The sequence below is a fragment of the Pseudonaja textilis genome, chromosome 10 (assembly GCF_049901715.1).
Source record: "Pseudonaja textilis isolate UNSWEBS1 chromosome 10, rPseTex1.2, whole genome shotgun sequence".
Classification (NCBI taxonomy): Eukaryota; Metazoa; Chordata; class Lepidosauria; order Squamata; family Elapidae; genus Pseudonaja; species Pseudonaja textilis.
Genome location: NC_141999.1, coordinates 25,540,519 through 25,555,702, shown reverse-complemented (window position 1 = coordinate 25,555,702; position 15,184 = coordinate 25,540,519). Strand labels below are relative to the sequence as shown.

The 15,184-nt window shown below is 57.7% G+C and overlaps 3 protein-coding genes across 4 annotated transcripts; 1 reads left to right on the top strand and 2 right to left on the bottom strand.

Annotated features, from left to right (window-relative positions):
• Positions 1-171: 171 nt before the first annotated feature.
• LOC148124994 (kelch-like protein 41) lies at positions 172-2,948 on the bottom strand. The gene is made up of 4 exons (XM_087939337.1): positions 2,451-2,948; positions 2,236-2,314; positions 1,925-2,152; positions 172-1,821 (listed from the first exon to the last, which is right to left on the bottom strand). The coding sequence occupies exons 1-4, from the start codon at positions 2,530-2,532 to the stop codon at positions 267-269; spliced, it is 1,944 nt and encodes a 647-aa protein (XP_087795463.1). The 5' UTR covers positions 2,533-2,948; the 3' UTR covers positions 172-266.
• A 121-nt stretch (positions 2,949-3,069) lies between these two features.
• On the bottom strand, positions 3,070-7,939 carry LOC113450299 (uncharacterized). Its single transcript, XM_087939447.1, has 5 exons — positions 7,934-7,939; positions 7,456-7,844; positions 6,549-6,644; positions 6,180-6,318; positions 3,070-4,775 (listed from the first exon to the last, which is right to left on the bottom strand). Exons 1-5 carry the CDS (start codon positions 7,937-7,939, stop codon positions 4,596-4,598), a joined length of 810 nt encoding a protein of 269 aa, XP_087795573.1. The 3' UTR covers positions 3,070-4,595.
• On the top strand, positions 7,894-14,617 carry ACP7 (acid phosphatase 7, tartrate resistant (putative)). 2 transcript variants are annotated; one of them, XR_015744711.1, is made up of 13 exons: positions 7,894-8,937; positions 9,238-9,438; positions 9,780-9,962; positions 10,044-10,069; positions 10,247-10,344; positions 10,566-10,628; positions 11,139-11,253; positions 11,338-11,438; positions 12,204-12,261; positions 12,625-12,692; positions 12,970-13,041; positions 13,283-13,420; positions 13,722-14,617. XR_015744711.1 is itself a non-coding variant. In XM_026721459.2 (13 exons), exons 1-13 carry the CDS (start codon positions 8,019-8,021, stop codon positions 13,785-13,787), a joined length of 2,121 nt encoding a protein of 706 aa, XP_026577244.2. In that variant the 5' UTR covers positions 7,910-8,018; the 3' UTR covers positions 13,788-14,617. The 2 variants fall into 2 exon arrangements, 1 of the variants encoding a protein (XP_026577244.2); XM_026721459.2 differs by having other exon boundaries at positions 7,910-8,937; positions 11,338-11,451.
• Positions 14,618-15,184: the final 567 nt, after the last annotated feature.

Sequence of the window (15,184 nt, the reverse complement as noted above, 5' to 3'; positions counted from 1 at the left end):
CAGGGGCCTGGAGGTGCTTTGATCCGCCAGGTTGGGGTGGCTGCCTTTGTGATCCTGCCTGCCCTTGGAATGGAAGGCGGCTCCAAGTCCCCAGTGGGTCCCTTGGGAGGCCTGGAGTTGGGCCAGCCGTGCAGGCTCCCTTCTAGGGCAGGAAAAGGAGCGCGGGGGGTGGGTGGGGGGAGGCCACGAGGATTTTTTAATAGTTCAATACTAAAGGCGTTCACTTGAAAATAGCTCTGGGGGTGGGGACGGGGGGTCTTCGGCTTCTATAGCTGCCCACCGGTTGAGGGTCTCCGTGGTGCCAGGTCCGGAGGAGGAGGAGGAGGCGGCGGCGGCTGCTCCTTTCCCTTCTTCTCCAAGGAAAGCTGGGGGCCTGCTATGCCCACGGCCGCCAGGCTTGCTGTGGTCTCTTGCATGAGGGCCCTCAGCTGGGCTATGGGCACCTTCAGGGTCACACACTTGAGCACCCTGCGCACAATCGTTCCTTGGCTGGTGAGGTTCTCGGAGTGCTGGGTCCAGGCGGCTTCGCCGGGTTGCCAGTGGTAAATGGCGTCGTGGGTTCTGGATGTGCAGACGCCGCCAATGACGTAAACCCTCCCTTGAAAGGAAGTGGCCCCGGCAAAGGCCAGGGGCACGGGCAGGGAAGGGATGGCCACCTCTCGGCTTATGATGCCATCTTCCTGCATGAAGAAACATTTTGAGACGCAAGGAAGAAGCTGGCTGAACCTCCGGTTGGGGTACGGTTGGGTGACCTTCCTGGAAAAGAAGCCCCCGATGACACAGATCCCGGTCTCCATGGTGACAGCGGCCGCCCCGTGGAGGCTAAACTCGAACGGCACCTGCGCCCAAGTATCCAGGTGGGTGTCGTAGATAAGGAGGCCCTTGTAGACCACTTCATCGGAGTCGGCGTCGCCGCCTATTAAGTAGAGCTTGTTTTTGTACGGCACGGAGGCGGAGAAGCGCAGGATGATGGGCAGGCTGGCGATGGAGGCCCACAGCTGCTGCGCCACATCAAAGCTCTCGGCCGAGGCCAGGGGGCCAGCATCGTTCCAGCCGCTCAAGGCGAAAAGCTTCTGCTTGCAGGTCAAGAACATGTGGACGGAGCGGGGTGTTGACATGGCGGGGAGCTGGGTCCAGCGGTCGGCCAGAGAGTTGTACTCATGCAGCGCACAGGAATAGGAACCATCGGCGTGTTTCCCTCCGGAGATGTAGAGCCTGTGCTCCAGCACGGAGCAGCCGGGGAGAGCCACCAGTTCCAAGGCTGGCAGCTTCATCCTGGATCCGGTGGCCGGATTCAGGCACTCCATGTAGCAGTCCATGTCTTGGCTGACCGAGAGGATGTCCCTCAAACGGGGCACTTTGATGCAGACAATCGTCTCCTGGTACATGCCCTGGCGGAGCCCCCCGCTTGCCTGCAGCCTCCCTGCTCCATCCAGGTCCTGCCACCGGACCTCCAGCTGCTGACCCAGCAGCTCAGTCTCCGCCTGCACCTGGGCAACTTCCTCCTGGGACAGGAGTGGGAAACGGACACACCCCAGCAGCATCTTCAGCAGCGGGAGGCGCCCGCTGGGCTCGGCCCTCACCCACCGCTGCACAGCCCGGAATACCTCCATCTCTGAGGCCACCGCCAGGTGGTCCGAGGAGAGGAGGCAGGTCAGGGCCCTCAGGTCGAGCTGCAGGAAATCCTGGTGTTCAAAGAGGAGGCCAAAATGGAGGCCCAGGTAGCGCAGCGCCCCCTGCAGCAAGGCGGGGTGGTTGTGATCATGGCCCAGCGTGTAAAGGCGAAGGCAGTTATCCGGGGAAATCCTCTCCGTCAGGAATCTGTTGGGGCGGAGGGGGAGAAAGATCCCTGGAGAAGTTGGCAGGAGAACCCCCCTCCCTGAAAACAGAAGCCGGGGGAGAAGTCCAGGAGGGTCTGGGCTACCTGCTGATGAGCGTCAGCGCTGGGCTGAGCTGGAGCCGGCTGGCCGCGATGAAGAGGTCCTCAGCGCCGGCGGGACTGAAAGCCAGCTCCCCCGAGTAGAGGTAGCCCAGGAGATTCTGGAGGACCGCGGGGTCCATGTCCTCCAGAAGGACCTCCCCATCCCGGGACTCCTTGAAGCCGCTCGAGAAGACGGCCTGGAAGTAGGGGCTGATGGCGGCCAGGAGGGCCCTGCATGGGGTGACAGAGACGGTGCGGTTAGCCGTGGGCATCCTGCCCCAAGCCCTGCCCAGCTGCGGGGTGCCAAGACCCACCTGTTGCAAGGGAACCTCTTCCCTCCAGCAATCAAGGTGGCATCGCAGAGCTCCGGCCGGTGATGCAGGTGCTTCAGACCTGGGGAGGGGAAGAGAGGGGGGCGAGAGGATCTGCCTTCTTCCATGGCGGAGGAAAGAGGAGCTCGGGACAAAACCGGTGCCCCCCCTCCCGGCTGCTCTACCCCCAGAGCTGGGATCGGCAACCCAAGACCCACCTTGGCTGAAGCAAGCTTTGAGTGACACGGCCGCCTCTGGCTGTTCATCGTTGGCCCCGTCGTCGTCTTCTGAGGGCTCCATTGGGCGCAAGTGCTGGCGCACCGAGGCTGCCCTCTCTCTGGGCCCGTTGGTTTGGGTTGCCCCAGAGGGTCCTCCCAACCCACCTCCTCCTGCCGCCTCAAGATCTCCTGAGAGGTCCCTGCAGAAAAGCTGGTGGGGTCTCCAGGGCAGCCCCCACCTCACAATGGGGGCCAAAACACCCTGAACCTCACCCTCAACCCCTGGGCCCAATGCCTGCTGGCCTCCTGGTATCCAGAGCAGGTCAGCATCCTGATGGGGCCCAGGAGGGTCGAGGCTCCCTCTGACGCCTGTTCGGGAAACTGGACGCTTCCCTCCACCAACGGAGGCTCTGGACTCCCCAGATGGGCCTTCAGCTTTGTCCTCTGGGAAGGGGCAGCCCCTATGATGCCCCCCATCCCAAGGCTGAGTGTTTTTTCTTCCACTCTAGGGACATGAAGGGCAGAGCTAACTAGAGCTTACAATTCTTCCTGCAATTCCTTGCACAACTGTGTGAGGGGGGCGATTTGGTCAGTTAGAAAAGACAGACTCTCAGACCTGTTGTTAACAAAAGTTCACTTTACTAAAGCCAAGTGGTTACACAGAAGGAAAGCCGGATCTGAAGTTTCGCGCCCAAAGCTTCTGGTTAGCTTTTCCCTTCTCCCCACCGTTGCCCCAGTTACCTTATACTGCCCGGTTACCTCCAAACACGGGCGTGGCGGGCTTCATGGTCTCACATCCCCTTCCAGGATCTTGGAACGGCCAGCGGCTCCCACAGGTGGGCACCGAGAGCAGTTTCGATTCCCCTTACCCCAGCCTCCCCTCCCCCCTTCCTTACGGCAGACTGGCATCTGGCGAAGCGCAGCTGGCATAGCGGGGGGGGGCAGTCCTGACTCAGGGTGCCGCCTATGCGTGCCTGCAGGAATCCACCGGAGCTTTCAAAGGCTATTAAGGAGGTCAGCCCTCTTCTCGACGTTATTTGTTAAATAGTGCATAGACCGTTCATAGTTGCAGTGAAGACCAGCCCACCAGCTGAACCCTCCAAAATCAAAATACGGTTTAAAAAATGCACCACCTTCGGATAAGCTGACCCTTAAAATATTCGTATTTAATTTTCACAACTGGCTTATCCATAGGTAATTCAGGGATTATCCATTTTTCATGCTATTTTGATTAAAAATTCAAGGGTCAACTTATCCACAAGTATATGTAGGATACACAAGTATTTTAAAAAATACGGCCGTCTAGACGCATGGACAAAGCAAAGCAATTTGGGAGGTGTATTCAGGCACTTAAAATTCTCCACTTATTCACAAGTATATACGTACCATTTTTCAGAATACAAGTTTTCTCAAGAATATATTTAATCCTGGACAGGGTAAGGGGGCACAATTTTCCCCTGCTTGAAGCAAAAACAAAACAAAACATTAATATCTTTTGCTCTGATAAGTATGGACAACCACCACTGAGAGGAAGTAGAAACAGGGGTGTCCAACCTTGGCAACTTTTAAGCCTTGAGGATTTCAACTCCCAGAATTCCACAGCCAGCTGTGTGCAATTCTAGGAGTTGAAGTCCACAAGTCTTAAAGTTCCCAGGGTGGCATACTCCTTGGAGTAAACTGATGCTGCTCCCAAGCAACGTTGCAAAATGTGCAAGACAGAAGGGAACCCCCCCTACCCAGAGGGCATAAGGGGCCCGGAAGTGGAACTCTGATCCTGCAGCCACCCTTGCCCGTCAGCTTCACCCCTGGCTTTCAAAGCAGCAAGTTACGTCCTTCCTCCTTCTTGAAGCTCCTAAACTCCACTGCGTTCCTGACAGAATGACTGACAACTTTCCAAGAATGGTATAAAGGTAGTCCTCCACTTACGACTACAATTCAGCCAAAAATTTATGCTGCTAAGTGAGAAATGCGTTAAGTGGGCTTTGCCCCATTTCACAACTTTTCTTGCCATGTTTATGAAGTGAATCACTCCCCTTTTAAATTAGTAACACCGCTGTTCAGTGAACCTGTCTTTCCTATTCACTCTGTTGGGCAGAAGGTCACAAAAGGTGGTCACAAAAGGTGAGGCAGAACCGGGCTGGGATATCAGGAGGAAGAGAGCCCAGGCTCCAGGGATTCTGCAGACTCTGAGGAAAACTGGATTACGACGGAAGAGTTGGTCACCCGGGCACCGTAGTGTCCTGCCCAGAACTGCGTGTCCTTCCCTCGCTGCCTAAAAAGTACGTAGCGAACTCCGGGGCCGTATCTTCTGAATGTGTGGGTCACCTGGAGGGAGAAAGCAACAGAAGCTCAGCCAGGAAAAGCGTTTTAGGGGACAGAAGCTTCTTTATTTAGGACTGATTGCTGTTATTTAGAAAATTTAATTAGAATCGGCAGAGTGCCCAGAATGGAGTACTGCAGGCAAACTGCCCACTGCCAGAGGTTCGATCCTGACAGGGTGCACGGTTGACTCAGCCTCCCATCCTTCAGAGGCTGGTAAAACGAGGACCCAGATTGTTGGGGGCAAAATGCTGAAACCGTTTAGAGAGGGCTATAAAGCGCTATGAAGCGGTATATAACTCTAAGGGCTATGGCTATAAGGTTATTGCCGTTGTTTAGAAAAGGGTCTTTAACATGACCTCACCCAGCTACTTCGGGGGGTCGGATCCTCCCAGCAGAACAGCCGGTTCGGGAGTGTGTGCGTGCACGCTATTTACAAATCACCAGCTCCGGCAAGCACCCACCTCCTCCTGCTGACGAGCAACACTCAGCTGTGCTGCGCAAAGCAGCCGAGGAGGAAAAATCGGGGAATGAAGGACAGCCTAGAGCACGGGCGGGCAGGTGGGCCACACAGAAGACCGGAAGATCGTTGCAGCGGACCGGTTTGGAGTCAGCTGCTCCTCAGAGCTACCAGGTCTACAGAACCAGGCCGAGCCGGTAGAATCCCCCCCCACCACCCCCCTAACTACTTGCACTTTGGGGTGCTGCCTTTCTGCAAACAGGGGTTGCCTGTGACCTCGTTGCCAGATCTTCTTAAAGCACTGTTGGCCCCCATCCCCAAACAGGGAGTTTCTGATTCTGCACAGCTTTCAGGTAGAGTTTAGTCCTCTACATGACAACTGAGCCCAAAGTTTTTGTTTCCAAGGGAGGCAGTTCTTAAGTGAGTCATGCAGTCATTAAGCAGATGTGAGTTTCCCCACTGACTTGGCTTGTTACCTCGTAACCCTGGAACAGGGCAACTGTCAAAATTGCACCCTGGTTACCAGATGCCTGAATCTGGATTACATGACCGTGAGGATGCTGCGACTGTCGTAAGTGTGAAAAACGACCATACGTCATTTTCAGTGCCACTGTAACTTCCATTATTATACAAATGGTTGTATGTCAAGGACTACCTGTAGTGTGATGCCTACATACATTTTTATTGTTTTAATGTTGCTAGTTCTTTCTTTTTTGAAAAAGAAAAACCACCCTATTTGCAGAACCCCTAGATACAAAATCTGTGTTCTTCTTTTCTGGTTATTTTATTATTAAGGCATTTTAATTCTCAGAATTTAGTGAAATGTGTGTAGGAGGGAGAGAAAGAGAAAGAGAAAAGGGGGAAGAGGAACAGAGAAAATGCGGGCCATCACCCCAAGGGCAGTGAAACCTGGCAACCGAGCAAGTTGGGGCTGTTGGAGCAAGCAGCACCTTTTGGTAGGAGGCATCGTTCCACTGAGGGAGGGGATCTGGTTTCGCTTCAAAAACATCAATCTTGGTTTTTTTATTAGCTGCCAAGAGGGCAACGAAGAGCTCGTATCTGCAGCCACAGTCCTGACGGCCACCCCACCTGCAAGGGTCAAAGGGCAGAGATTAAGTCACAAGAGGAAGCTGAAAAGGAGAACTGAAACCCTCCTGGGGGTGTTCAGTGTCCAGAAAAGTGGCTGCCTTGTCCAGGCTGTGGACAGTCCCTCCCTCTGACATCCTGATGGTCCTCCTTGCTCTGAAACGGACAAGGCAATTTAGCCCTTTGCTTTCTACCTCTGGGTAGCCCAGGAGGGGGGAGGCGGCCACACTCACCAGTCAGAGACCACGATATCAGGCTGGTAAGCGTCCAGCAGTTCCGGCCACAAGCCCTCCTTCAGCAAATCGATCACCTGCTCCTTCTGACACCACCTTGGAAGAAACAGGCCGAGGTGAAGAAAGGGCCATGTTGACCTGGAGCAGAGCTCACTCCACAAGGCAAAGCCCCCCACTACAGGCAGTCCTCGGCTTATAGCAGTTCGTTTGGTGGCCACTGCAGCAGCGTCTCTGTGGTCACATGGCCAGAATTAAGACACTTGGCAACTTGAGTCCTAGTTCTGAGGCTTGCCTGTCCTGGGGTCAACGCGATCCCCTTCTCTGACCTGAGAAGCAAAATTAACAGGGAGGCCAGATTTACCCCAGTAATTCATTTAACGGCCGTGGCAAAGGTCATACAATGGGGCAAAACCCCCTCAACTGTCTGTCTTAGCAACCTAAATTTGGGGCTCAATTGTGGCCGTAAGTCGAGGACTCCCTGTAGCAGAGGACCATGTTCCTACCAACGGGGGGAACCCCAAGGCCTCTTCCCAGGCGGCCCAGGGAAAGAGAAAGGCGGGACTCACTCACTCATAGGAGGTGACAAAGCAGGTCTGGGCCTCGGCGCCTTCCACGGGGCTCCGGTTCTCTTCCACCTTCCACCCGTCCTTCCATCCCTCGCAGTGGAGAGCCCAGTGTCGGAACTCCTCTGCAGGCAGAGAGCCCGGCTCTTAGTGCCGCTCGCTTCCCGCCCGGCTACAGTGACTTAGGAGCGGGGCTTCCTCGGCCTTTCGGCTACGCGCCCTGCCCGAGCGGGGGAGACCCCAACGGGAGGGACCCTGCCCGGCACCGACCACCCCGAAGCGGCGAGCAAAGCGAAGCGTCCCGGGGGTCCCCCTCGGAGCGCGGGGGCGGCCGGGCTGCCTACCTCTCCCGCAGGGGTTCCGGACGAGGTTCCTGCCCAGCGGGCGCAGGACGCCCAGGCGGCTCCAGCGCAGGCGGGGACAGCGGGCGGCGGCCTCGAGAGCGGCGCGCATCCCGGGCTCCCTCCGCCACTGCAGCTTCCACACGGCGGGCCCGTCCAGCAGGTCCCGCCAGCGGCGGCAGACCAGCCGGCAGCGCGTGGCCAGCGTCTCGGGCGGCAGCCAGCTCAGCACCAGCGCCAGCACTTCGTTGGGCAGCCGCGGCCAGTCCGGCGGGGGCGCCCCGGGGAGGCCTCCATCGGCACCGCCCGCCTCCTCGCCCGCCTGCCCGGCCTTGGCCGTCGCGGCGCCCATCGCCGTCCTGGGTGCAGCTCCGGGTGGGGCGCCAGCGCGGCTACAGAGCCTCCTTCCCCTCCTGCCCCGTCGGGTCACTGCCGGACGCGCAATCGCAACGGCGTCTCCTCTTTGCTCCGTCCGCGGCGCCTTCATTGGTTGGGGGACTCTCCGGCTTTGCGATTGGACAGCTTCTGGCCAATGGCCCGGCTGATGTTTTCCGGCCTCTCCTTTGATGACGGGCGGGGCTTTTTTTCGGATCCCGCCGGGTCCCTGTGCCCGCCTCTCCCAGGATTCCGCTGCTGCGGGATGTCCGCGTTCTGCGACCGCTGCGCTGCTCTTAGTGACGTCACTCGCGAGAAAGCCCCGCTTCCCTTTTGCAATATTTTGCAGGGGCGACCCCAGCCCTCCCCGCCCCCGGGTAACTGAGGTCCTCCCCGGACGGGGATGCGGCTGCTGGACGAGGATACCGAGCCCGGGACGGCCCGCTTCTCTCCCGGAGACGCTCCGGCTTCTGCCTCCCGCTTCTGGACTCAGTTTCTCAAACTTGGCAACTTCCCGCTGGTTGGACTTCAACTCCCAGAATCCCCCAGTGGCTTTTTCCACTCGCCTCCCCCCGCCCCCGCCCGGCAGCTGCTGTTCGGCCGCCCGCTTTGCAGCCTCCCGGCCGACTCGGGCTTCGCAGGAAAGGACGGGCGCGGCTCCCGGAAAGGGCCGGCGAGGCTGGGCTGCTCTGAGCCCCTCCGCGTCCCCGCCGGCTTCTGGGCGCTTCCAGTCCGGCCAGGCTGGGCGGCGTGACTGGCCGCGGGGGCTCGTTCGCGTCCCGAATCTCGGGCTGGGCGCTGGACGAGGAGGGAGAGCCGCGCCCCGCTGGGGGCCCTGCGAACCGGCCCTTCCCGGAAACTGGAGTCGGCGGCGGCGGCGGCCGGATTGCAACATCCCGCCTTGTGACTTGCAGGGCGGCCGGGCCTGGCGTGACTCGGGCTGCGCGTCCCCACTGGCGCTGCGGGGCTTGGGCGGCGGACGAGGAGCAGCGGGCGGAAGGATGAGCCGAGCGGCGAGGCTGGTGGGCTTCCTCTGCCTGTGGCTGCCCCAACTGCGCTGCCAGGCCCCCCCGGCCGTCCAGCCGGAGCAGGTGCACCTGTCCTACCCAGGTGAGCCTTGGGGGAAGGGCCCTCCCTGCCTCCCTGCCTCCCTTCGCCAGCTCTGCCCCTGCAGGGGTCGAAGGGCAGGTGGGGGAGGGGCTGCCAGCCTGGATGCCCAGCAGCCATTGACTTGTTTGGAGGGGTCTTTGGCACTCGGCGACCCACTTCCTGTTTGGGAAAGGAAGAGCTTTGCTTTGCTTGTGTCTCCACCGCATTTGCCCGCCTTTCCCCCTTTGCCACTTTCTGTAGGGAGGGGGCGATTCCCCCCCCCCCCATGAATGATCCTTTCTCTTGGTGCTGTTGCTGCAGGAGACCCCACCTCCATGGTGGTCACCTGGACGACCTTTGACCCAGCCGAATCCCTCGTAGTCTTTGGCGAGGCTCCGGGGAAGGCCCTTCCCCACAAGGCCAGCGGGAATGCCACACGCTTCGTGGACGGTGGCAGCCTGGGCCGGGCCATGTTCATCCACCGAGTGACCCTCCGCGGCCTCCTTCCGGGACAGAGTTACGGTGAGGGCTGGGGGCATCTAGTTCTTCGCAGGGCACTGCAAAAACCGCACCCTCATGGCTGCCTGGAACATACACACGGCCCCGAAGAGAAGCCACAGAGACCTCAGGGGACAGAGGAAGCCCTGGTCTTACACTGGTTCATTTAGTGACCCTTCCAAGTGACGAGGGCACTGAAAAAAGGGACTTACGACCGTTTTCACACTTATGACTGTTGCAGCATCCTGTGGTCATGTGACCAAAATTCAGGCTTGTCAACTAACTCACATTTATGACGGTTGCTGTATCTGGGGCGGGGGGGGTGCGTGATCATTTTTTGCAACTCTGCTTCTCTCTCCTTGCAGTCTATCGCTGTGGGAGCGCATGGGGCTGGAGCCAACTCTATGGCTTCCGGGCGTTGCGGAAGGGCAGCAGCTGGAGTCCCCGGTTCGCCCTGTTTGGAGACCTGGGCCTGGAGAACCCCCAGTCCTTGTCCCGGTTGCAGTGGGAGACTCGGCAGGGCTGGTACGACACAGTGCTCCACATAGGTAGGCCGAACGGCTCTCCAGCTCTTCCCCAGCACCCTTCCTCTGACCCACCCTCTGATGGTGACCCTCTTCTCCCCCCAGGAGATTTTGCCTACGACATGGACTCGGTAAGACCCCCCAGAGCCCGAAGGAAGACGCAAGGCTTGAAAACTCAGTCCTAAGGCTGGACCCCGTGAGGCTGTTCCAAGAGGGCTGCGTGGGCGTGCCCGTGCTGGGCAGGGGTGGGAGAACTTTGCTCCTGGGCGTTGGCCCGATTCCAGCCTCCGCCTGTTCTGCCCCTGCAGGATAACGCCCTCGTTGGAGACGCCTTCATGCGGAAAGTCGAGGCAGTGGCTGCCTTTGTGCCATATATGACTTGCCCGGGAAACCACGAGGAGAAGTAGTGAGTGGGGCTGAGCCAGATTTAAGAGGTGCCGGGCTCTGCCAGTCTGTCTGCAGGCTGGTTCTGGTGACCCAGCCGTAACTCCCAGCTGGCACTCTCTCTCCGGGTGGGTGGGGAATACAGCCTTGGCATCCAGGTTTTTCTGGGTGGCATAACCAAGGGAAAGGGCACCCCCTTTGCGCCCTCCCACCTTCAGCCTCCTCCTTCCCTTCCTCCTGCAGCAATTTCTCCAACTACCGGTCCCGCTTCAGCATGCCCGGAGACACCGAGAGCCTCTGGTACAGGTGCGTCCCAGGGGGGCTGCAAGGGGCTCAAGGCCAAGACAGCCAAGGCCCTTCCCAGCCTTGGCAGTTGCTTTTGGGGGTGGGTGGGGGAGGGGGTCTGGAGGAGCTCCTGCCTCGTATGGCTCAGGCACAAAAGACAGGTTGCTTTATTGTTAAAAGCCTTTGCACAGGAATCTTCTCAACTAATGGTCAGCCCCTGCTTGGAGTGGGATACGGGTGCACGGAATTCAAGGGAGGTTGGGCTTAGTTTGCTTGTGGCTCCACAGGGATTCTAGGCTGGTGCCTCTTTCAACTCTGCCCTTAAGTTTTTCTGTTCCTTGTCCCACCTACAACTGCGATTCTGGCTCCCCTTTCCTCAGTCCACCCCCTCCCCTGCTCCACCAGATTCACTCTCTGGTTCTTGGGGCAAATCCGAGGGGGGCCTCCCTGGAGACGTCTCCCCATCTTCTGGGGAGGGGGCTCCTTTTGTCCCCCTGCTCTTAGTGGCTGCCTGTCCTGCTTCCTTCCCAGCTGGGATGTAGGCCCTGCTCACCTCATTGCCTTCTCCACGGAGGTGTATTTCTTCCTGGACTACGGGGAGCAGCTGGTCGCCAAGCAGTTCCGGTGGCTGGAGAGGGACCTCCAGGTAGGCTGGGTCTGGGTTTGGGTGGGCGGGGCCAGTTCGTGCCAGGTAAACATGAGCCTCTGGCTCTCTTCCTCTTGGGGGCAGGAGGCGAACCAGCCTGCGCGGCGTGGGGAGCGCCCCTGGATCATCACCATGGGGCATCGGCCCATGTATTGCTCCAACAACGACAAGGATGACTGCACCCTGTTCGAGAGCATCGTAAGGAGCCCATGGAGAAGGCAGTTTGGGCCCCTGGCTTCACTGGGAAAATAGGGAGTGGCCGGAACGTTTATTTTATTGAACCTATTTGTATGGCTACCCAACTCACGTCTGGGTGTCTTCCGGCAGCTTACAAACTTTGGCGAGTCTGTCTGTGGTGGCCAACGCCCTCACCTGGGCGTTGACCCTGACCCTTTCAGGCAGAGGTTTGTAGCCAGCAGGATGAGGTAGAAGTGTGGTGACGCTTAATTGTAAAATAAAAATACATATAATACGTTAAGGTAGAATAGAAACTCATTGAGGAGAGACCCAGTCTAGAGCTAAGAAGGAGCAGCTGGCCTTCGGGGGGTGGGGGTGGGGGGCGGGGGCTTTTCAGAAGAGTTTGGACAGCCGCTTGCCTGAGACGGTTGTAGGTTCTGGGTGTCCAACTTGGGAACTTTAAGGCTTCTGGACTTCAACTCTATAGCTGGCCTGGGAATTCTGGGAGTTGAAGTCCACAAATCTTAAGGTTCCAAGGTTGATCTAGGGTCTCCTGCTTCAGCAGGGGGTTGGACTAGAAGACCTCTGAGGTCCTTTCCAACTCAGTTATTCTGAAGCTGCTTGTTTCAGTGAGACCTGAAATTTGGAAGGGGTCCGAATCCCATGCCTGGCACAGCCATGAAGGGGGTGCAGATTTAGGCAGCCTTGAGCAGGATTGGCAGGAGGAAGAGGAGGAGGAGGCGGCACTCAGGGTGGTTTGTGGGCCTTTCCAGGTGCGCAAAGGACTGAAGCCGAACCGTTACGGCCTGGAGGATCTTTTCTTCAAACACGGTAAGAAGGCTCCCAGGCAGCCCCCGCACTCTCCTGCTGAATGCCCAGGGAATGCCTCCAAGAGAACGCACCTGCAGGCAGTCCTTGACTTACAACGGTTGTGTCTGTTGGGCTCCGTTGTGGTCCTGAGTCAAGGACTACTGGTGACGTGTGTAAAAAAGGGGGGAGGCTTTGTGCCGTCTTGACAATGAGAGCCCCGTCCTTCCGTGCACAATTCGCTGAGGACGGACGGCTTCAGTGGCCCCTCGGCAGGCAGTGGGACCTGCCTTGAAAGGAAACCGGCAGGAAGAGGGGCTGCACCCCAAGGCAACTCGCCCCGCCCACTTGGGCCCCCCTCCCTGCCCTCACCTCCTCTTCCTCCAGGGGTAGATCTGATGCTGTGGGCTCATGAGCATTCCTATGAACGGCTGTGGCCTGTCTACGACTACAAGGTGAGTCCACTTTGGGGGCTGGGAGGGAGGTCAGAACGGGCTGCCTTCCCCCTTCCTAGGGTCGGGCGAGGGGGCTCCCTTGATTATTAAAACCCGCAGCGCCCGCCTCTCTGCCTGCCCCTTTTGCGGGGATGGAGAGTTGCAAAGTGGCAAGACTGACCACACGGCCTCCGTCTGCAGGTTGCCCAAAGCAGAGAAGCTGCCCCAGCGTCTCTGGGCAGAGCAGGGGAGCAGGCTGACCTCCAGCATCCGTTTTTTCCTCTCGCCCCTCTTTCAGGTTTACAATGGGAGCACCGCAGCCCCTTATGCCAATCCCAGCGCCCCCGTCCACATTATCACTGGATCAGCTGTAAGTTTGCAGATAGGCAGCATTCAGTGAGAACTAACAATGGCCCGTCTCTGAGCATATGCAGAATTCTTTTCCTAGGAAGCTGCCTATTGTGGTCATAAGTCAAGGACTGCATGTACCTGGAAGTACAGGGTGGAGAGAGCGCAGGGTGGGGAGGCGGGGGCAGACTTAAGGCTCAGCACCCTTGGCCACTGGTCCTTCAGAGGCTGAGCCACAGGCCCTTTGATCTCCCCCTCCCCAGGGTTGCAAGGAGCGGATGGACCCCTTCATCCCAGACCCGCGAGAGTGGAGTGCTGTGCGGATTGAGGATTATGGGTACGCCCGTATGCAGATCGTCAACAAGACCCACCTCTGGTTGGAGCAGGTCTCGGATGACCAGGTAGGGGCTTGCTCGGCAAACAGCAGCCCTGAGCCTCGGATTCTCCCCATGGCTCCGCTGGGCTTCGGCTGCCACCCATGTCGGGAACAGCTCGGCCCCTGGGTGCTGGGAGGTGAATTTCCCCAGCTTGGTACCCGTCTGGCTCCACCCAAGCTGGTCCTGAGCTCCAGCCCCAAGCCTCGTGGGGGAGGTGCTTCAAGCCCTGCTCCTCATCCCTTCCTTCCTCCACGCTAGCCAGACTTGGCCTGTGGTCAGACCACACCTGTTTCCCCAGGTTTGACCCTTTGCTTTTGGTTTTCAGAACGGGAAGGTCGTGGATAGGATTTGGCTGATCCAAGAGCAGCACGGCCCCAGGGCCTGGCACTGACTGGCCCTCCAGGCTGGAAGGTCTGAGAAGGCACCGCCAGCCCCGCTCTGGTCCGGACAGCTGGCCAGGATTCCACCTTCTGAGGCCCAGCAGCTTCAATTGCACTGGGATCTCTGGCCCGAACAGGAGGCGGTTTCCGTGACCCCAGACGTGACCCCAGCTGCAGAGGGGGTCCAAGAGTCAAGATGGAGCCCTTGACCTATGGAGAAAAAGGAGGAGGAGCTTCAGTGAAATGGCTGCCCCTGTCCTTGCCTGCCTGCCCAGTCTGAAGTTAGGGTCAGCTTGAGAGAGAAAGAAGGTTTTCACCTCCTTAGTGCAAACTGTCCCTACTTAACACCGAGAGGAATGGGCTTTTTGCCTGCAAGGCTCACATCTTCTGCTGCAAAGCATACAAATCTCTCTCGTTCTTTTCATCCACTTCTTTCTGTCTTTTCCTCTCAGACAGCCGTTTTAACATCGTCAGAACTGAGGACTTGACTCTGCTCTGTGATGTGTAATGAGGAGCTAAAAGGATCTTGTTTGCAGAACTGCGTTTGGGTGCACTGACTCGCTATGAGTTTTTCGGAAGGACTTTAAAAGATAAATACACTGCTCCCCAGGGACTTTTGGGGTGTGACTCCCATCATTATCGGACAGCTGATGGCGAATTATGGATTGTAGCCCAAAACTCTGGAGGATGGCAGGCCGGCCAAGGGCAAGAAGACTTATGGGCACCCAAAAAATCATGGGATGTTGATCTTCACTGTAGTGTTAAAGACAAGCAGCACAGCGTGATTTTTAAGCAAATAATTATTTGAAATAAAAGTCAGAAATAAAGGGAGACAAGAAAACAAGCATTTATTTTTAAACCAGACTTCTTAGACGGTTATTTTTATAAATATCTGCCCAGATTAACGTAGGATGAAATTTGCAATTTAGAAGATGATTGGTTACGCTTCTTAATGGAACTGGGTTATTGGGGGAAGGGCACAACCTCAGTGAAATACACAAAGGGGCATTTCTTGCAAAACCTTGCAAACGTTCTTGGCTTGCAGTGAGGGGGAAGAAGGGCAGAATTACGTGGCGAGGGAACTGGGAAAACTTTTCCCCCGCGGGAGAAGGGGGGCTGCTCCCTGCATGGCCTGTTCCGAGGGTTCTTCCAAAGGGTGCAAGCAGGGAGGAACCCTGAAGCTAGAGGTGGTGGTAATTTTCTACTTGGTGATCGGATGGGAGACCATGTGGAGATCCGGAGGCTGGGAAGAGCAGGAAGGAGCCAGGCTAAACTTTCTCCGTTGCTGCCCAGCAGACTGGGTGAGCTGGGCATGAAATCCTGTTTTACTTCCAGGAATTGCCAGGTGAGGCTCCTTTGTTCTTCGTACCCAGGATGTTCTGCGGGTTCGGGCTGCACAGAGGGTGAG